The 21,706-nt window shown below is 41.1% G+C and overlaps 1 protein-coding gene across 3 annotated transcripts in view; it reads left to right on the forward strand.

Moving 5' to 3' along the window:
• The window catches only part of RAI14 (retinoic acid induced 14), a gene marked incomplete at both ends in the record, with an annotated part of 124,742 nt that extends 111,854 nt beyond the window's left edge, over positions 1–12,888 (forward strand). For all 3 annotated transcript variants that reach the window (XM_080692441.1, XM_080692439.1, XM_080692440.1), the window contains 6 exons: positions 160–214; positions 2,906–3,024; positions 4,265–5,785; positions 7,764–7,913; positions 12,151–12,216; positions 12,811–12,888. In XM_080692441.1, the coding sequence (XP_080548567.1) occupies positions 160–214; positions 2,906–3,024; positions 4,265–5,785; positions 7,764–7,913; positions 12,151–12,216; positions 12,811–12,888 (1,989 nt within the window). The remainder of the gene's footprint in view (positions 1–159; positions 215–2,905; positions 3,025–4,264; positions 5,786–7,763; positions 7,914–12,150; positions 12,217–12,810) is intronic.
• Between the last annotated feature and the right edge of the window lie 8,818 nt (positions 12,889–21,706).

A 21,706-nucleotide genomic window follows, 5' to 3' on the forward strand; every position in this document is an offset into this window, starting at 1 on the left:
TTTAAAATAGAGTCTTCAAATTTTCCTTGTTATTTTTCTGGTAGAATAACACTAACTTTGTGCTTTATAAATTCGAGCAGGAAAATCTGCCTGGTTCTTTTTGTGGAATGTTACATTTAGGAGTGTTCTTTTTAATGTCATTTTTTTGTGTTTCTGCAGGCTGAGATTAGTTCTATACAAGAAAACAAAGACAGGCTAAGTGACAGTACCACAGGTAAGACACAGGAGGGTCTGCTTTTGTTCCTTTGAACTGTGATTATTCCATGTCCAGTTAAAGAGAGCAAAGGCCAAGCCAGGGAACCCTGTGTGGTGAGGTTGTCAGAACCAGCCTACTTTCACAAGCTGCCTGTCACTCTCTTTTTTGAGGCCCTTGACTTCAATTTTAAAGAACCCCTAACCATGGATATAAAAACAATACAATACATCTTTAGCCGGGTGTGGTGGCACACACTTGTAATCCCAGGACTTGAGAGGCTGAGACAGGAGAATCGCAGGTTTGAGGCCAACCTCAGCTACTTAGTGAGCCCCTTGCAAGTAGTGAGACCCTATTTCACAGTAAAGAATTAAAAAAGGGCTGGTGGCGAAGCTTGGAAGTAAAATGTTCCTGCTGGGTTCAATCCCCAGTAACACACACACACACACACACACACACACACACACACACACACACTTCTATTTTCATTTGTCCCTAACTATAAATGTTAGCATTTCCTTCAATTCTGAACGTGGGCAATGAACCCAGTGGTGGTAGCAGACCAGGGACTTTGTCACCACGAGCATTCTCAGATTTTATCACCTGTTATTACAGATGTGTTAAAATTTCATTTATAATTATGGCAGTTATTAGGCCTACTCGGGATCATGCCATTTGGTATGTTTTGGATTGTATAGCCTGTATGTTTTATGTTGTGCGTTTGAAAGCACACATGACACACAGGTTTTAGGCACCAGCTCAGGACATACAGCCGCCGTTGCAGCGGAGAGCAAGTTATATTGCGATGGGAGGAGGAGCCACGCGCCTCTGTGGCTGCCACTTTACCACTACCTTTGCAACCTGGAGTTGTGAGTAATCACAGGCAAGGGTGTTAGGGGAATCATACACAGTCGTACTGTCTTCACCAAGATAGGTTTAATTCATTGTATCTTGTAAATTGCCTCCTAAAGGAGATGGAGATTCCTAGAGATTAATTGTATCTCTAAGGATATGGTACGGCATCTTCAGAATTAAATTATAGAGTAGATGATTTCAAAGCTCCCCCTTCACCTTTTCTCCAGCATTTAGTTTCTTAGAGAGTTGTACATTTATATATGCAGAATGTGATTTTCCAAATTTAGAAATGTTTAACTTTCTAAGTCCTGGCAGAGATCAATGTTAACATAACTAAGCAGGTGTTGGGCTGGATACTCTTGAAAGCATCCGATGTATCTAGGAAGTGATTTCCCAGAATCCTTTAGAATTGCAGTCGTGCTTCCAGTCCCTAGTCCATCCCACCAGAATGGCAGCTCACCTGCCTTCGTGTCGAGCAGAATCATAAAGCTGTGTCCTCCGCATCAGACAGCAGAACGGTGCCCAGTGGTCAGAAGTAGGCTTTTCTGTGTAGAAACATTACTTTTGCCTCTGTTCATATCAGGATTAAGTTTTCACCTCTGCACTGAACGGCAGTGAGAAAATGAAAAGCATAATAGTAAAAAAGAAGAAAGAAAAGAAGGAAGGAAGGAAGGAAGGAAAGAAAGAAAGAAAGAAAGAAAGAAAGAAAGAAAGAAAGAAAGAAAGAAAGAAAGAAATGTTTTGTATACTGTTCAGAGAATGATCTGTAAACCATTGGCACTGAGTGAGCAAAAATTCCAGCTGTGCCACTAAGCACACTGTTTGGTGCGGCTGACCTCTGGATAGGAAGACTTTTTCTTAGTGAAGGAAGCACTGCATTGTATCACATTCGGAAGCAAGTTCCTCACCTCCTCTCTGTCAGCACCAGGGCATCAGATGTCAGAACATTGCTTTAGATGCTATTTGGAAGTGGGAAGAGGTGTGATTTTTTTTTTTTTTTTTTATTGTGGTTGGCCAACAGGGATTACAGTGGACTCAAGGAAGAAAGAGCATGTCATGCCAGGTGGTTAGTCAGTGTTTTAGGGAGAAGGAAAAGTTTGGCGTGGGTTGTGAAGATGCCCAAGAGCTAGAGAGATGCTGCAAGAACAGTCGTGTGGATAAACAATGAAAGAATTAACTGTATGTTAAAAATATAAAGGATATCATAGGAACGATGAATTTGAGGAAAATGGAAATCTAGGAAAGATATAGGTCATAAACCTGAAAGGGGGCATTGGAGCAAGATTTACTCAGATAAAGGAACTTGGAGATTTGTTTTTGGCAGGGGGACTAAAGCACTTGATGCAAAGAGTGACCTGAAGTATGTGTTGGGAAGAGTAGTCTGACATGGTTGTGCAGGCTGTATTTTTTGCTGGGAAGAAAAGAGAGGTAGAGATTTGTTAGGAAGCCATTAAAAGGCCATAAAGTCTGAACGAGAGTAATGGTGGTAGGGATAATAAATAAACCAGGTTCCAGAGATGTTTCTAAAAGGATTCACAGGACTGAGGCTTGAATGAGGCTCAGAGAAAAACCAGAAACACCCAAGATATGATACTTAATCAGATGAGTGGAAAATGCGTGACCAAATCCATTACTTTTCAGAATCAGCATTTATACACTTAGCTAACACAGTGTTAGATATTTCATAGTAAGTAAACGCCAGCCTGTGCAAATTGTTTTTTGTTTACCAAGTTGGGCAGTGGGAAAGGTTCATAGTTAGGAAGAGATGAATGAAACTAGGTGAGTTTGTTACAAGTTAGAGACATAGCAGTTTAATTTTTTAAATTATTATTTTAAACTGTCTTTCTCTTTTGCAAGGTGCTGATAGCTTATTGGATATAAGTTCTGAAGCTGACCAACAAGACCTTCTTGTCCTGTTGCAAGCAAAAGTTGCTTCCCTTACCTTGCACAATAAGGAGTTGCAAGATAAATTACAGGTAAATAGATGCTATCACAGATTACACTAGGGAGCCAAGCTATTGGTTTTTTTCAGCTGTAATTAGATGGATTTTGCTTTAAATATATACAGAATTTTCTTTTCAAATGGAGTTAGCAGTAAGCATCTTATAGTTCCAAATTATTTGTTTCTTGAGAATGTTCTTCATTAATTCTATTTCTATAAATTGGTAAATTCTATGCACAGTATATATAAACTATATACATATAGTACCATATATATGACAATTATACATTATTAAATTTAAATATAGCTGGTATGGTGACACATGCCTGTAATACCAGTATTTGGGAGTCTGAGTCAGGAAGACTGCAGGTTCGAAGGCAGCCTCAGCAACTTAGCAAGTCCCTCAGCAAGTTAGTGAGACCCTGTTTTAAAAATAAAAAACAAAATAGGCTGGAGTGTAGCACAGAGTTAGAATACCCCTAAGTTCAATCTCTAAAACCCCCTAAACTTTTAAATATAAATATAAATAGAATAGACAAATTTTATTTATATAAATATATCTAGAATGATATGGCCATTTATGTGTAGTTTGATTTTTTGATTTTATATGTATTTAACTTATATCTACGTATATAAAGTGTTAGCCATTCATGTAGTAAAGTTGATCTTCCAAAGGAACTTGATAAAAACTTAATAAGAAATAGTTATACTATGCCCACTGTCCCCCTGGGCAACTAGAAAGATTATAAGAAAGAAAGGCAAATTTTGCATCAGAGATTCGACAGGCAAAACAATTCAAGTGTTTAAAAAAATGGTACAAGCCGGGCATGGTGGCGCACGCTTGTGATCCCCGCACTTGGGAGGCTGAGACAGGAGGATTACGCAGGTTCGAAGCCAGCCTCAGCTGGCTTAAGAGACCCTGTTTCCAAATAAAATATAAAAAATAGGTCTGGGAGTGTAGCCTGGAGGTAGAAGGCCCCTGGGTTCCATCCCCAGTACCACCAAGATAAATAAATAAATAAATAAATAAATATATAAATAAAATTTAAAAACTGGTACAAATAGTCTGTCCTAACGAGCAGAGGGTAAGCTTTGTGTCATCAGTTCAACTCTCACGTTGCAGACCACAGTTTTCCTGGTGCAGGAGCATGCTTGCAGCATGACCACCCTGCCCTGCCGTACCTGGACCTCAGGCTTGTTCCTTCCTTCTCTTTGCTTGCTCCCCTAGCCACACCTTGAGTGCTATTTAATTTCTGTCTTTTTTTTTTTTCCAGGCCAAATCACCCCAGGAGACAGGAGCAGACCCAAGCTGTGACTCTCTACACTCAACCCAGGCTGACCTGGCCCCCTCCCTGGGCAAGCCTAGCGAGACCCCGCCCCCAGACTCCACAGCATCTCTAGCCGTCTCAGCCTCCACCACCGACAGTGAGGTCAGAATCCAGCAACTCCAAGAGATTTTGCACGACTTGCAGAAGAGACTGGAGAGCTCTGAGGCAGAGAGGAGGCAGCTACAGGCCGAGTTCCAGTCCCGCAGGACAGAACTGGAGTGCGTGAACAACACACAGATTTCAGAGAATGGCTCAGACCTCAGTCAGAAACTCAAAGAAACTCAGAGCAAGTATGAGGAGGCCATGAAAGAAGTCCTGAGTGTGCAGAAGCAGATGAAATTGGGTCTCCTGTCGCCTGAGAGCGTAGACAGCTGCTCACATCTCCGTGAGCTCACGGTCACCCACGAGGAGGTAGATGTGCTGAAACGAGATCTTCAGGCCGCACTGGAAGAGAGTGAGAGAAATAAAGAGAAAGTGAGAGAGTTAGAGGAAAAACTTGTGGAGAAGGAGAAGGACGTGGCGATTGAGCCGCCTGCGGAAAAGTACGAGGAAATGAAAAGTTCGTATTGCTCGGTCATTGAGAATATGAATAAGGAGAAAGCGTTTTTGTTTGAGAAATACCAAGAGGCCCAAGAAGAACTCATGAAATTAAAAGACACACTCAAAAGTCAGACGACCCAGGAGGCCAGTGACGAAGCCGGGGACATGAAAGAGGCCATGAGCAGGATGACGGATGAACTCAACAAGCAGGTAAGCGAGCTGTCGCAGCTGTACAAGGAAGCCCAGGCTGAGCTGGAGGACTATAGGAAGAGGAAGTCTCTAGAAGACGTAGCAGCTGAATATATCCACAGAGCCGAGCACGAGAAACTGATGCAGATGACTAACGTGTCCAGGGCCAAAGCGGAAGAGGCCCTGTCCGAAATGAAGTCTCAGTATTCGAAAGTGCTGAGCGAGCTGACCCAGCTCAAACAACTGGTGGATGCACAGAAAGAGAACTCGGTGTCCATCACAGAACACTTGCAGGTGATCACCACGCTGCGGACGACCGCGAAAGAAATGGAGGAAAAAATTAGCAGTCTCAAAGAGCACCTCGCGAGCAAAGAGGGAGAAGTGGCGAAGCTGGAGAGGCAGCTCCTAGAAGAAAAAGCAGCTCTGACGGATGCCATGGTGCCCAGGGCCGCCTACGAAAAGCTCCAGGCGTCCTTGGAGAGTGAAGTGAGTGTGTTGGCGTCCAAGTTAAAGGATTCTGTAAAGGAGAAAGAGAAGGTCCACTCCGAGGTGGCTCAGGTTCGAAGTGAGGTCTCCCAAGCGAAGAGGGAGAAGGAGAGCTTTCAGACGCTCTTGAAATCCAAAGAGCAAGAAATCCATGACCTGCTGCAGAAATTCCAGCAAGCTCAGGAAGAACTCGCCGAAATGAAAAGATACTCAGAGAGCTCTTCAAAACTGGAAGAGGATAAGGATAAAAAGGTTGGTGGCATTCTGTGGCTGTTGGGCTTCTGGCAATAATTCCAAGGCCCTTCAACTTTTTTGCTGTATTAAACATTTATGGGATGGCAGTAATGTGTGTGAATGCTCAGAGGCTCTGCACATGATTATATCTGTCCATAGAGCCACAATAGGAATAGTCCCTTGGAAGAGCCAGATATGGTGACACACACCTGTAATCCCAGCTACTCAAGAGGCTGGGATGGGGAGATTACAAATTTGAAGCCAGTCTTGGCAATTTAGCAAGGCCCTGTTTCAGAACTGAAGCATGACGAATCTCTTGAGTTCAATCCACAATGCCACAAAAAAGTAGTGTTTTGAATATTGATTTTAAAAAATAGCAATCTCTTGTCACTTCCCCTTATATTAAAACATTTTCACATGTGTGGTGTGTATTTGTTCTTTAAAAATCATTTTATGCCAGGCGTGGTGGTGCACACTAGTAATCCCAGTACTTGGGAGTCTGAGGAGGAGTATCATGGGGTCACAGCCAACGGCCCTCCACAACTTAATGAGACCCTGTTTCAAAATGAAGAATAAAAAATAGGGCTAGGGTATGGCTTGGAGGCAGAATTCCCCTGGGTTCCATCCCTGGCACTGCAAAAACAAACAAACAAACAAGCAAACAAATAAATAATTTTACAGAAGCTCTGCCAGTGTTGGGGATCGGAAGCATCTGAAAAGTATTTGTGACCTATCTCAGACTTCAACTCTCTTATTGAATCCAGAAGAGATTTCCTCCATCACATGGAAACCCGAAGACTCCTAGACTTAGTCCTGCTTCCCAAAGCTCCATGATTCCTCACCTGAGTCATATAAACAATATAACTACTCTCTCTGGCCCCATTTTCAAAGGTGCATAGGAGACACAGGAGGAATGTGGGGAGCAGACGATTTAGAGATGGCACTAGATGCAGAGAAAGGAGGGAAGCAAAGAATAAGTTCAGAATCTCCTGCGCCGGTGTCTGCTCTGCTCCCGACTCCCTATGCTGGAAGTTCTGAACGGTGTCAGAGCACTGTTAGCCTTTTGTGATGAGTATTTCCAAAATTAGCCTCAACAGCCTATGGGGTAGGGGGATGGGTAGTTATGGGGTGAGGTGGGAGGTTGTGCTTACTTTAAAGCAAGATGTCCAGAGATATCAGGGTTCCTAGGACTTATTACTGATTGTCCATGTAAAGAATATTGGATAAAACATAGCTGTCTCCAGTAAAAAAAAGTCTCTAATTCTATTCTTAACTTATTTTTAGCCACATCCCTTTTAAGAATAAAAGAGGAAAGTTGGGTACACTGGTGCACACCTATAATCCTAGTAATTGGGAGGCTAGGATAGGAGGACTGTGGGTTCAAGGCCAGCCTCAGCAACTTAATGAGACCCAGTTTTAAAATAATCCCAGCATTTGGGAGGTGGAGACAGGAGGATCACAGTTTGAGGACAGCCTCAGCTACTTAGGCCCTTTGCAACTCAGTGAGACTCTGTTTCAAAATAAAGAATAAAAAATAGGGCTGGGGGTGTAGCTCAGAGGTAGAATGCCCCTGGGTTTTATCCTCAGTACCACCACAAAAAAAAAAAAAAAAAAAAAAAAAATTGAAAAGGGTTAGGCTATTCCTGGGTTTGATCCTTAGTACAATAAATAAATAAATAAATAAATAAATAAGAGAAATCAACATTGCAGCTTTCAAATAAATAAGAGGGAAATCATCATCACAGCTTTCAGTATTCTCATGCACCAAAACAATATATAATTTAGGTGCCTTTTTCTGAACAGAATAGAGATACAGGAGAGGTACAGGGCCTTATTGATTCGATTTTACTTTATAGGTTTCCTCTAAATACATGCATACATGTATGGAATTGTCTTTAAGTCTCAAATTCCACTTTGTCAGAGGCCTGGAAATATCTAGGATTGTGCTTCTGTAGATACATTATCTCCTATTGATACAGTTTTCCATTCTCACTAGATAAATGAGATGTCAAAGGAAGTCACCAAGTTGAAGGAGGCCCTGAACAGCCTCTCACAGCTCTCCTATTCAACCAGCTCATCCAAAAGGCAGAGCCAGCAGCTGGAAGCGCTGCAGCTGCAGGTCAAACAGCTCCAGAACCAGCTGGCCGTGAGTGCACCTCTTTCCCTGCCTGGTCTGGGTGGAGGGCGGGTGAGCCGGGTTACTCACCCACTTAGCCACCTGAAGGACTGGTATGCTTCAACGAGGGCAGAAGAGCAAAGCGATGGCAAAACTCCTGTCAGTATCCACAGCAGGATGGGTTAGACATGTCGCTGGGAAGGGAGGAATTGGTAGGGGGCTGTTCTTCACACACCCATGTTCACCTCTTCCCCTCTTTCCACAATGGTCACTCCCCATCTCCGGCAACAGCAAGGGCATTTGCTCCTTTGGAGCCAGGATGGCTGGTAGTTGTGCATCTGTATATTTGGAGCTGTTTCTGGGGCCCCTCCTTATGTTACCCAGGAAAGAATACTGTATTGGTTTCCTATGGCTGTTGTACTAAACCATCACACACTTGGTTGAAGCATGAAGTTACTATCTTACGGTTCTAGAGTTAGAGGTCCAAAGTCAGTCTTACTGGCCTGGTTGTTGATCTGGCAGTGGCAGGGCTGGTTTCTTCTTGAGCCTTAAGGGGAGAGTCCCTCTGCCTGACTCTCGACAGCTTCTAAAGGCCGCCTGCCTGCTTTGCTGGGCTCGTGGCCCCTTGCCCATCTTGTAAAGTGACATCTTTGAAGAGCCTGTAGATGTTAAGGTTTAGTTGGAAAGGGTACATTACATTTTCCACATGAAGTCAAGAGTTAGTCTGTCCTGGACTGTCTCTAACTTCTTTTTCAAAGAGAACATAGATTTTATTTCTTCAGCATGGACTTAACACTAGTGAATTGTTTTCTGCCGTCTTTATTCTTGCTGGCCTCAGAGTACAATACTAGCTGTTTGGTGTTAACAGCTCTAGCAGTGGTGAAATAACCAGAATATGCTCCTTAATGGGTTCTGTGGGTCCTTCTTCTCCTGATAAAATGATTGTTCCAGATCTGTAGATACAGTGCAAATGATTTGTATAGTAATTCTTACAATTCAGCATGTTTTATTGAGCTTTTATTATATATCTGTATTGCACTTGATGATATACAAATAAGTAAGACACAATCTCTGCCCTCATGGAATTTATACTCACTATAAGTTAATATGATAAGCAGTCATTGATAACAAAATGCTCAGCAAACTGGTGACATACACGGGAAGTATGTCTACCCAACCTGGGTAAGTCATGAAAAGCTTCTTTCAAGAGGTGAGGCTTCCACTGAATCTTAAAGAGGTCTGTACAGACTCACCCTTACTCAGCAAGGACTGAGCGGTGTCTCTTAGATAGCCCATGGTAACCTGGGTGAGAGCCCTTCCAGTGAGGTGATAGGGTAGAATCTGGACTGTAGTAGGCTAACTGCTTAGGAAATAATATTAAGTAGGTTTTCAATGGTGCTGAGGAATCACAGCAGAGAATCCCAACATAGGTTTGCTACAAAGATACAGGTGGTCGAGAACAGGATACTTTTCATTTGAGATTTCAGAGGTGGTAATGACAGGGGCAGGGATCTGACAAGGAGAAGGAGGGGCTTAAAGGAAGAGAAGTCATAGAAGCTAAAGTTGAGGAAGTGAGAGGCCCAGGTATTTTTGTTTTGTTTTGTTTTTGTGGTACGGGGAATGAAACCCAGAGGCTTTCTACTTCTGGGCTACAGTCCCAGACCTATTTTATATTTTTTCTTGGAAACAGGGTCTCATTAAGTTGTTGAGAGCCTAAGTAGCTGAGGCTGGCTTCCAACCTGCACGATCCTCCTGTCTCAGCCTCCCAAGCACGGGGATTACAAGCGTGCGCCACCATGCCCTGCTGAGGCCCAGATTTTGGATGGACCATTCACCCAGATAGTGCAGTCAAGCCAATAATGACAAAAGTAGGTTTAAAAAGGAAAAGAGTGGTCAGAAGATAAAGTCATAAATAATTGTATGGTGGTAACTGAAGGAAACAACAGAAAGGTACAGGCTTAGTATATCTGATTCAAGTATTTAGGATCTGAAATGTTAAAAATTCAAAAATTTGTGCGCATCAGCATAACATTCATAATCTTTCTAATTTTAAGCCAGACGTGGTGGTAGATGCCTGTAATCCCAATACTTGGTAGGCTGGGAAGGAGGATCCCAAGTTTGAGGCCAGCCTCAGTAACTTAGCAAAACCATTTCAAAATAAAAAATAAAAAAAGGTTGGGGGTGTAGCTCAGAGGTGCAAAGTCCTTAGGTTCAATCCCCAGCACCACAAGTAGTAGTAGTAGTAGTAGAAGGAGGAGGAAGAGGAGGAGGAGGAGGAAGAGGAGGAGGAGGAGGAGGAGGAGGAGAATATAGTAATAATAACAGTAGACTTCCCCTGGGTTCAATCTCCAGTACAAAAATAATTAGGTTTACAATTTTGATGCATTTCTGATTTCAGATCTTCAGTTTAGAGATGCTTATATTTGGTAAACTTTATGCAAACATTCCAAAATCTGAAATCCAAAACACTTCTGCTTCTATCCCAGGCGTTTTGGATAAGTGATACTCAGTGTGTACTTTCTTATGGTATGAACTTCAAAGAGCTGAGGTTTGAAACCTGTAATGGGAAGGACATCTCATATTCTAACACTGAAAGTAAGGAAGTAGGAATGGGTACTGATAACATCACAGATTTTTGAAACTTGATGGTCTCAAGTTTCATGATGAAGTAGGAGAAAGGACCTCTTAGGTTAAAAAGAGCTCACAGTTAAGTTAGAATCCTGGAAATGTCATTGAGAAAAAGTGAATAGCTCAGCAAGGAGAACTAATGCATCAACAGCTGTAAGGAGCCATTGGAAATTGGGCTACCACTGTTTGCCTCTTTGATACACTGGCACCTAAAATAATTGAGCTCTTGGGGATTATACAACACTAGCCTTACAGTCTGTGATCTAATTATTCTCTTAAAAGAAATATTTTTATTGAATTAGTAAATATTTTGTCATTGTAGAAAAGTTGAAAAATACAAAAACTCTAAGCTCCCATAAATTAAAATTGCCAGTTATTCAACAACTGAGAAAATCACTTTTTGCATTGAATTTCCTTTCAGCGTTTGAGTATTTTTGTGTAATTGCATGTGCACATATATTTTTAAAAAACAAACTTGTGATCTTTTTCTTTCCTTGTGCTTTTATTGGTGCTTTATAGTCTCACATCATAACGTAGTTCGTTGTGATGGTGACGTACATGTACACAGCACTTGGTAGCCTTCTACCCTGCTCCCTTCTCATTCCTCCCCTTCCCTACACAGGATATTGAGATTGTCATTGGTATTCTCACATATGTACATTTGTCAATAGAAGTGATTCCTTCATTGATCCTATCCTTCCTCTCCCCCTAGACTACTGTCCTCACTTCATTTGAGCTTTTCCTCCATTATCTGAAGTCTCTCTGATATCCTGATTACTCCTTAGCTTCCTCATATGAGAGAAAACATATGACCCTTCACTTTCTGTGACTGGCTAATCTCACTTAACATAATGTTCTCTAGAGCCATCCATTCTCCGGCAAATGATATTATTTTGTTCTTTTTTATAGCTGAGTAGAATTCCATTGTATGGATATCCCATAATTTTGTAATCCATTCATCTGTTGATGGACACCTAAGTTGGTTCTTTAATTTAGCTATTGTGAATTATGCTGCTATAAATATGTATATGTATTATTACTATAATATTCTGATTTCAGTCCCTTTGGAAAGATACCCAAGAGTAGTATAGCTGGATCATGTGGTGGTTCCATTTCTGATTTTCTGAAGGATTTTCTACACTGATTTCCATAGTGGCTACAGTAATTTTCATTCCCACCAATAGTGTAGAAGAGTTCCTATTTTCCCACATCCTCACCAGCATTTATTGTTGTTTGACTTTTTGATGATTGCCATTCTGATTGGGTTAGATAGAACCTCAGTGTAGTTTTGATTTGCATCTTGCTTGTGTTTTATAATAACTACATTTTACAAATTTTTCTCCAGAACTGACATACCAAGATGAAATAGGGTTTTTTTCTTAAGAATATTGAGAAACACAAAAACCAGTAAGCTCACAGCAAAAGCTTCCTATGCTAGTGGAGGGAAGCAGGACTTCTGCAACTTAGTGAGACCCTGTTTCAAAAATTAAAAACTAAAAGAGGGCTTGGGGTGTAGCTCAATGGTAGAATGCCCCTGGGTTTAATAACTAGTATCACACACACACACACACACACACACACACACACACACACTTTTATTCTCTTTTTAGGATTATAATGACAGTTTTTCTCTTTCTAGGATTGTAAGAAACAACACCAGGAGGTCATATCAGTTTACAGAATGCATCTTCTGTATGCTGTGCAGGTATGGTCATTCTCAGCAAATTGTGTGGACCTCAAGAAATATGGCAGCAGATGTTGCTAAAACTACTGCATCTAATAGAGAACTTAGAAGAGAATATTTTTCATTTGAAAGCTTTAAAAATGCCTTTTGCTTTGGTTTGGATTTTGTGTCAAGCGCCTTGTGCCCTATTTAAGCAGCAGACTTGTCATTTAATTAGAAATGAAGGACAGTGTTGCTGTTCCCCATCAGAAAAGCCAGATTCTATTTTCCATGCATGTTTTCTCAAAGCCCTTAGCCTTACCCCTGTGTCTGTTGATGTTCTGCCCAGATGGGTTAACATTTGCAACTAAGACACCATTGCAACCCGACACTATTGCAACCCTTTGCTGAGAGCTTTGGCAGACCCAACTTCATCCTCCTCCAGGTGGGTCAGAGCAAGGCTCTCTTTAACTCATTTCCTCATGGGAATGTGGAAGTCAATAGGGCTGACATCCCACTAAAAATTGGAGGGAATAAGCTAGGGTATTCATCTCAGCCAACCATCTGATTCCTGGGAGGAGACAGTGCCATGACCTGTTGAGGTTTTAATAAATGCCTTTGGTATGAATTTTCTAGGGCCAGATGGATGAAGATGTCCAAAAAGTCCTGAAGCAAATCCTAACCATGTGTAAGAACCAATCCCAGAAGAAGTAAAGCAGATTCCTTGGCAGGATACTGCCTGTTGTCATCCATCTTCGTGTTAGATCTGGAGTCGTCGGTGACCACTGCCATTGTTCCCATTTGTGGTATGCACTGTGACCTAGCATAGCTTCTTCCCTTCCCAAAGGTTTTTTGGGGACTGGTCCCACGAGAAGACTGTCCTCCTCAGAACTGCTTTGCGACTTCAAACCAGCAGAGGTGAAAGTCCCCGGCAGCCCTTCTGGGATCAGCCAAGCACCGAGGTCTGGTCCTGATGTTTGTGGGTGGCCACCCTCCTCGGCACCTGACCAGCACCTCTGACCTGCAGAGGCCTCCACAAAGGGGATGCTGCTTCAGTCCCTGCCCTCAGGCTATGCCATTCAGTACAGGAGTGCTTTTTGCCTTTGGTTCCAATTCCCAAACAGAATTTATTTCTAGCCAAATGAGTATGGCACTTGTTAGAAAGCTCCTGCTCAAGACCCTTTATCATGATATCCTGTGCATTTTAAAAACTCCATCTTTTTCCCCGGCTGCCTTATATGACTTGTCACCCTGCTTATCAATCTCACAGTTTGATGAGCACTCGTAATGAAAATTGGGAGTATAAAAACAAAAGCAAACTATCCTTAAAAGTTTTTTAAGTAAATCGTCGACATTGCAAATTTTCTATGCAAACTTGCCTCCTGCTGTTATCCGTGAAGCTCAGGAAATCCAAACATTTGTGTTTCAACAAGGGATAGTAAACTGTGTGTTTACAGCCAAAAGAAATGCCTCATAGTTCTTAACCTCAATTTTTAAAAAAGTGTTTTTTTCTCTATAATATTTTTATTGGCTCTTAAAGATGTTTTCATATCTAAACCCCTTAAATAAGTGAAATTACACTAGATTATATTAACAAACTATTTTTTAGGTAATCATGCTTAAGACTTTTTAAAAATATAACTTTTTCCTCAAAGTTTTCAGCTGTAGCAAAAGATAGTTATGTATTTCAAACTTAACACGAGCTGCCACCAGTACCCCTAGGACTTTCTGCCAATGTTCTTCAGAACATTTCTGAATATAGTAAATCCTCTTTTTACCAGTTGAATATTTTCAAATGTCCCAATTCTACAAGTGCCCATAAATTATCTCTGGAAGGACTGTTAGTACCAATCAGGTTTTCTACTTTGAAACTAAAAATCCTGATATGGTAACATGGTGCATAGCAAAAGTCTTAGGGGGATAATATTTCTGTTCGCTTTACTTTCAGGTTAAAAATGTTTCTAACTTGCTTGCAGCTTCTCTTATTGATCTTGAGGGAGAGAAACAGAATTCAGAACTTTTAGTTATAGAACTAAAGTGGAGGCCAGCTTGACAGGGCCCACATCCCGCCGGGCTGCCTGGCTCAGAGGGTGTTTGGATGAACTGGATAATATATTAATCTGTATTGGATGAAGACCAACAGCAGCAAAACAACAACAACAAAATGGCTTTAAAGCTTGATGTTGTTCCTTTTCTTATGCTGTTTAATTAGAGTTAAGGAATTTCAAAAATGCTCCAAAGAAATGTGAAAGGACTTTTTGTCACAGCACTTAAACAAATACAAAACCAACCCCTCTCATGCCCCCACCCGCACGGAAATGCTGCCGAGTCTAAAACTTGAGACATTTTGTAGGATGCCTGACAAGTGTAGCCTTTTATCTTGTTTCAGGATACCTATTTATTACAAGTACTCTGGTTAAATACTGAAAAGTTATATGCTGTAGTTTAGCATTTTGTCTTTGTAATTTACAGAAATTATTGCAGAAAATAAACTTGTTTCATTTTGCACCTCTGTTGTTTTGGGTGTGTTCATCAGTTTATCCGTGGCGTCTGAAGATCAGTGTGATAGCATTTCAGTGTGAGAGTTTTCTGGCCGGCGCGATGCTCGCCCAGGTGGTGGGAGTTGCGGGCACTGTATCACGTCTCCCCCGTCACATGGTCTCTCAGAGTTCTCTCTCCCCGCTGAGTCCTGAGCCTCCCCCAAGTGGAAGCCACTTTGAGCAGGTGCATCATAGCCCTTTCCTTCAAAATTGCCTCTCATTCGATCTGTGGTCTTTCAATCTGTTTGGCAGCCTCCACTTGTTTCCCTCCTTATTTCTTTCTTTAAATGAATGTAATAAATGAGCTGGGCTTGGTGGTGCACACCTGTAATCCCAGTACCTGGGAGATGGAGATGGGAGGATCACAGACTTACAGCCCAGCCCTCTGAAATTTAGCAAGGCCCTCAGCAGCTTAGTGATCCTGTTTCCAAATAAAAACTAGGAAGGGTTAAGGGGGTAGGTGGCTCGGAGGTAGAAGGTCCCTGGGTTCCATGCCTAGCACCAAAAGAGAATACATAGTAAAAAAAAAACTTTTTTCCAAATACATTAGCCTATCCCATTAACAAGGATGACTGAACCCTGAAAAAAAATTCTAAGATAAATTCTTGTTGGTTAAAATATAAATGAAATTACCAAAATGGCAATGAATGGGTGCAGTTGTTTAGTGATTGGCCATTTCCTGTCACTCACAACATGATTGCACCACTGTACTTTGGAGTTCTGATTGCTGCTGTGTATGGTACTGAAACATTTCAAACAAGGATGTGTATGATACTTGTTTACTTAATTGAACCTCTAATGCTTTCTTCTCCACCAAAAACAGAACAAAAATTAATGAGTGCGCATGATATGAGATTATTCCTGTTTTAAATGATCAAGTGCATACATCCTGAGAGGAGAATCTAATCCAGCTGGTGTCAACCTAACAAACCAGAAGATGATTTCCTAGGGACACTGTGAAGCAAGGAACCTACATAAAGCCAGATGAGTCTTCTCAGATGGAAAAAAAAAAAAAAGCCTCACATGCCAGAAAGAAACATACATCCTTCAGTGATTAGATTTCAGGCTCTAAATGTAGGACAAATGAAATAAACCAGAAGCCTCTCTTACTTTCAGCAACACTCCAGAACTTTAGTTACCACTGGTAACTAAAAAAGTAAAGTGGTAACTTACCACTCCAGAAGCAATAGCTATTAAGTTTCTTGGGTGATCTGAAACATTCTGCATAGGATATATTTTACCTTGTCATTTAAATATCTTGGAGATTATTCTGTCTTTACACCATCTCATTCTTTTGAACTGCTGGATAATATTTCATAGTGCTGGATAATATTTCATAATATTCATAAATATTTCATATTTACAGATGTCATAGCGCATATATATGTATGTACAGTATGTGTGTGTGTGCGCGCGCGTGCGCCTGCGCGTGCGTGAGCACGCTGGGTATTGAACCCAGAGGCATTCTACCTCTGAGCTACACTTTAGCCCTATTTTATTTTTTATTTTGAAACAGGGTCTCACTAGGTTGCTGAGGCTGTCCTTGAACCTGTGATCCTCTTGTCTCTGCTGTCCAAGAACTGGAATTATATGCATGCACCACCATGCCTGATAATAGCACTGTATTTTTTTAACCATCTTCTCACAGATGGTGAGTTGGTCTGTTTCCAGTATTTTACAGCTACAAAAATGATGCAGCGATCATCCTATGTATACATGCCTTTACACACAGGTGTGAGGATTCTTTGGATCATTTTCAAATTTCTCATTTTCACATTAGCTTCCATCATATACTTGCGAATTAAAAATGAGTTAGAATATTGTACTATCGCACTGAATAAGAAATAATGGCCTTTTCCTTCATATTGGTTGAATAAGAGACATTAATTTGTTCTCCTTGCATAATTTGTGTTAAAACAGGCTCCAAAGCCTCTAATAATTAAACCCACCCTTCATAAGATAAACACATGATACACTGTGTGGGGAAAGCTTTCCCAGAACACGTTTAAGCACAGCCTTTTGCAATGTGACATAACTCTGGAATGTTGGGTGCTGATGACAGCAGAAACACTATCCAGCAAAGACGGGGGTGATGCTCTCTGAGCAAAGCTGAAAGACAGACTGCAGTGCAGAGTGAGCTGGGAGAGCAGGGCATCGACACAGTTAACAGTTTCCATTCACCAGCTCAGCACAGAAGACCAGCAGGCCTTACCAGAGTGTGTGCCATATCGGAGAAATAATCAAAAGAAGGAGAGCTCAGCTATGGTGGTTACATAATGGGTCACGGAAGCTGGTGTGGAGGGAACAAAAGGCCAAGCTGTGTGTCACTCAGTAGGGGTTCCAGCATGTGGAAAGACTTCCCTGAGGAGTTAAGACCCAAAGATGGTGGCGAGTAGGAGAAGGAAAGAAATATTCCTGCACATTTTTTATAAACCAGGCCCTTACATGGGATGAGATGGCATATTCAAAAACTGAACAGACATACCTGATTACAAAATGCTGTATAGGGAGGGGAAAGGAGTAGGATATAGCTAAATACTTAAGCTTCTAAACACCAGAAAAGATGGGTAATCAAGGGCTCTCTGGGTGTTACCAAGGCGTGTTTTGCCTGGGTGTAATGGTGCATGCCTGTAATCCCAGTCCTTGGGAAGCTGAGACTGGAGGATTGCAGGTTGAAGGACAGTCTCAGCAAGTTAGTGAGGCCTTCCACAAATTAGTGAGACCCTCATTCAAAATAAAAAATAAAATAAGGCTGTGAGCATAGCTCAGAGATAGAAGGCCCCTGGGTTCTATCCCCAGTACCACACAAAGAGAAAGAAAAGGGAGGGAAGGAAGGAAGGAAGGAAGGAAGGAAGGAAGGAAGGAAGGAAGGAAGGAAGGGATTTTAAGTCAAGTATTTTAAGTCTGGCCAAACGCACATTGGTAGGCAGAATAAGTACTCCATCCTCTGATTTTTATCTCTTAATCCCTAGAATTTGTGAATGTGTTAGATTACATGGCAAAGTAGAATTCAAATTGCTTATCAGTCTACCTTAAATTAGATAATCTAAGTGGGCCCAAAGTAACAGCAGGAAAGGTCCTGTAAAGTAGAAGGAAACGCAGAGTTAGAGATCTGTACATGCTGTGCTGCTAGCTTTGAAGATGGAGAAAAAGGTCCCAAATTAAAAAATACAGGTGGGCTCTAGAAGCCAGAAAAGGAAACATTTTCCCCCAGAAGGAACCACTCTTGCTGACATCTTGTCTTTAGCCTGATGATAACTCACGTCAGACTTCTGACTCCGGAATTATAATTTGTCATTTGTTAAGTCAATAAATTTGTGGGGACTTGTTATAGCAACAGTAAGAACCTGGTAACACATACTGAGGCAAGAATCTCTAATAGAAATAAAAAAAGAAAGTTCATAAAGATGATTTTATTATATGGCATTGGACACCAATGACATCCCAGGCACTGTGCTGAATGCTAAGGGCTCAGTGGCAATCCCAACTCCTACTTACAGGTTGTTCAGGGCTTGATTAAACAGGGCTGGTTAGTAGTAGGAATGTGTTGCCTCTATGAGCCTTGTGTAACCTGATGCCCCACTACTGGGTCTTTTACTCCTTTTTGTTCCTCTTCTACTATTCTTTGCCTCTATTAAACTTGCTCTTGCACTTGATGTTAACACCCTAGAGTGTTCTTTCCCTAAATTTTTTTTTTTGTGTGTGTGTGTGTGTGTGGTACTGGGGGTGGAACCCAGAGGCTTTCTACATCCTTGCTATACTCCCAGACCTATTTTATATTTTAATTTGGAAACAGGGTCTCACTAAGTTGCTGAGAGCCTCACTAAGTAGCTGAGGCTGGCTTCAAACCTGTGCAATCCTCCTGTCTCAGCCTCCCAAGTGCGGGGATTACAAGCATGCGCCACCATGCCCGGCTCTTTCCCTAAATGTTTGCAGGATTTGTTCGTCTTTGCTCATTGCTATCTTGTCAGAGAAGCCCTCTTTAACTATGCTATATATGATAACATACCCCTGCCCCATGGCCACATCACGTTCTAGATCCTTACCTGGCTTTATTTTTTCCCCATATCGCTAATCACTTGCATGTAATGTGGTTTACTTGGCTGAAGGAAGGAGGGGGGGAGTCAGTCGTGAAATCCTGACTGCCCCATTTTAAGGGTGGACTTATCAGGAGCCTTAGTCCGGTTGACACTTCTTTCCTTTTCTTTCGGTTTAGACTGTTGTTTTTATTCTTTTTTTTTTAATATTAGGTATTGAACCCAGGGGCACTCTACTTCCAAATCCCAAACTTCACTACCAGTCCTGTTTATTTTTATTTTGAAACAGGGTCTCACTAAATTGCTGGTGCTGGTCTCAAACCTGTGATACTCCTCAGTCTCCCAAGTACTAGGATTAAAACTGTGCCCCACTGCACATGGCTGAGGCTTTTTCTTTTTCTTTTTTGTTTTTGGGGGTGCTGGGGACTGAACTCAGGGGCATTCTACCTCTGAGCTATACTCCAAGCCCTATTTTTTTATTCTTTATTTTGAAACAGGGTCTGAGTAGCTGAGGCCGTCCTTGAACCGCAATCCTCTAGTCTCAGCCTCTCATGCTGGGATTTCCAGTCTGCGCCACCGCACCCTACTCTTCTTCATTCACACAACATTCTGTCTACAGCCTTAGCCACATGCCTGTGTCTAACGTGCAGAGACACCATATTGTTTACTAGCACCCTAATTTTCATCACCTAGAAGAATATACATTCCACAAGAGAGAAATCTTTATTTGTTCACCTTTGCTTTCTTGATGCTTTGAACAGTATCTGGCACAAAGCAGGTGTTTGATAAATATTTTTGTTAGGGTGGGTGGATGGACGCCTGCATGCACGGAGAGTATGGGAAACTTGCAAGTAAACAGAAAATGCCAATAGAGTGTGGTGAGTGTCCTGATGAGACTGTGGACACGATATTGTGGGAACTCAGATTCTATCTTGAGAGGCCAAAATATCTGTTCCAAGGGAATAGTTGGATTTCTTTTGTTTTTCTTTTTAGTGTATTAATAGTTCTAGCAATGTATTTTTATATTTTATTGGCGAACTGTAATTATACATCATACTGATGTATAGAGTGATAGGAATCGGCATACACAAAACACTTGTCTTGTTCTCCTTCCCTTCTCTCCCCTTGCCCAAACATATCGTTACTTTTAATATTTCTCTATCCTCCCCTAAACCCACTCCACTGGAGTCTCTATTCCTTTATCCGAATTCTTTTCTGTTACCCAATTTCTCTCGTTTCCAGATATGAGAGAAAACATACAATTAAGCATTTTCTGAGACTGGCTAATCTCACATAGCATAATATTATCAAATTCTACAAGTTTTCCTGCAAATGACAATTTTGTTCTTTATAGCTGAGTAAAATTCCATTCTGGGCATATACTACAGTTTTGTGATCCTTGTTCTTAAATTTCACAATCCTTGGTGTTAAAAGTATCTGGAGATGATCACATTTGGATTTGGGATTATACCTTCTACACCTACTCTGTGATTTCTGCAATAGCAATGCTTACCTCTTCTGCTTCAGGATCAAGAAAGGAAACATGAGTGAACATACAGTTTTAAAATGAAGTCACTGACCACCCCAACTAGTGTCATTCCATGCTGAACATTCTATGTTGAACAAATATATATATATGTATATATATATATATATATATATATATATATATAACAAATATATATATTACAACTAAAGTTTACAATTGGGAAATGAGGTTAGGAAGGCATGAGTAGAAAGTATCACAGAGGTTTGGAATTCTAAGAATCTTTAGTTTCTCTTAGTTTTATTTATAATGTTACAGATGTGAACATGCTTCTGGTCAGAGCTAATTAAATAGAAGCTGAATCAGAATGTCAGCTTTGGGAGAGGGAATTCAGTGTCCATTCCCCCACCACACTAACCTTCACAATAATGAAAAAAAAAATGAAGGTTTAGGGAAAAGAACTGGCCTTTAATACACTTAGAAACAACCTCACAACCAATCCCTAGGAAGGCAGAATAAAACTTCAATTTGATGATGCCCAACTTAACAAGGTGGTAAGAGAAACAAGTGTTAGAGAACAGGAAGTAGGTTCTTCCTTTTAATCTCCCTGCATGTTAAATACATTGAGTCACAAAAGTCCTCACAGTCCTGGAACTGGAATGGTCTTAGATAGCTGGTGGTATAAATATTATCATAAGTATTATTGCAAGAAAATTGGGATCAATGGGTTGTGATCTGCCCTAGAGTTAAATAGAGTTAAAACTAGAACCTTAGCATCTTGAAACCAAGTTTATACCTCTCATAACTGTTCCACGCTGAGGGTTCTCTTAGGAAATAGAATCAAGAGATGAGGTCTTTCCAAAATTTTGGCTTAGGAGCCTAATGGAAGAGATTTAACCTTGAACTAAACAACAATGCAGATTTTACTTAAGTGATACTTAAGCAAACTGGTTTAAATAACACCTCCATCCCAAAAAGGCTTTCTTGGCAGTCTTGAAATAATGACAATTGAAACTCCACCCTAGAGCCAGAAAAGACAAACACCAAATATAGATTCCATCATTCAAGATCTCAGTAAATATTTTCCTTCTCTCTCACCTAGTCTGCTCTTGGAGGGACATGTCTGTTTTAACCTGACCAGCCCTGGGCCCTGTCCATTGTAGGGTTCATTATAATACCCTTAAAACAAAGGGTCCAGAGGTGGTGGTACTGGGAACAAATCGCTCCATACCTGGGTGAACTACTACTGTGTGTTTTGTGGGCACTGAAGGGTGTGATATAAGAATGTGTGGCCGCGTAGTTTAGAATTTGCCATGTGCCCTTCTCTCTCGAAAATATTCCCTGAACTGTTAACCATTTGCAAATCTAGCAACTCCTGCCCCATTTTTTGTAATACTGGAGATTGAACCTAGGGGCATTCTACCTCTCAGCTACGTCCCCAACCCTATTTTATTCTTTATTTTGAAACA

This window comes from Muscardinus avellanarius (genome assembly GCF_963383645.1).
Source record: "Muscardinus avellanarius genome assembly, chromosome: 1".
In the NCBI taxonomy this organism is placed as follows: Eukaryota; Metazoa; Chordata; class Mammalia; order Rodentia; family Gliridae; genus Muscardinus; species Muscardinus avellanarius.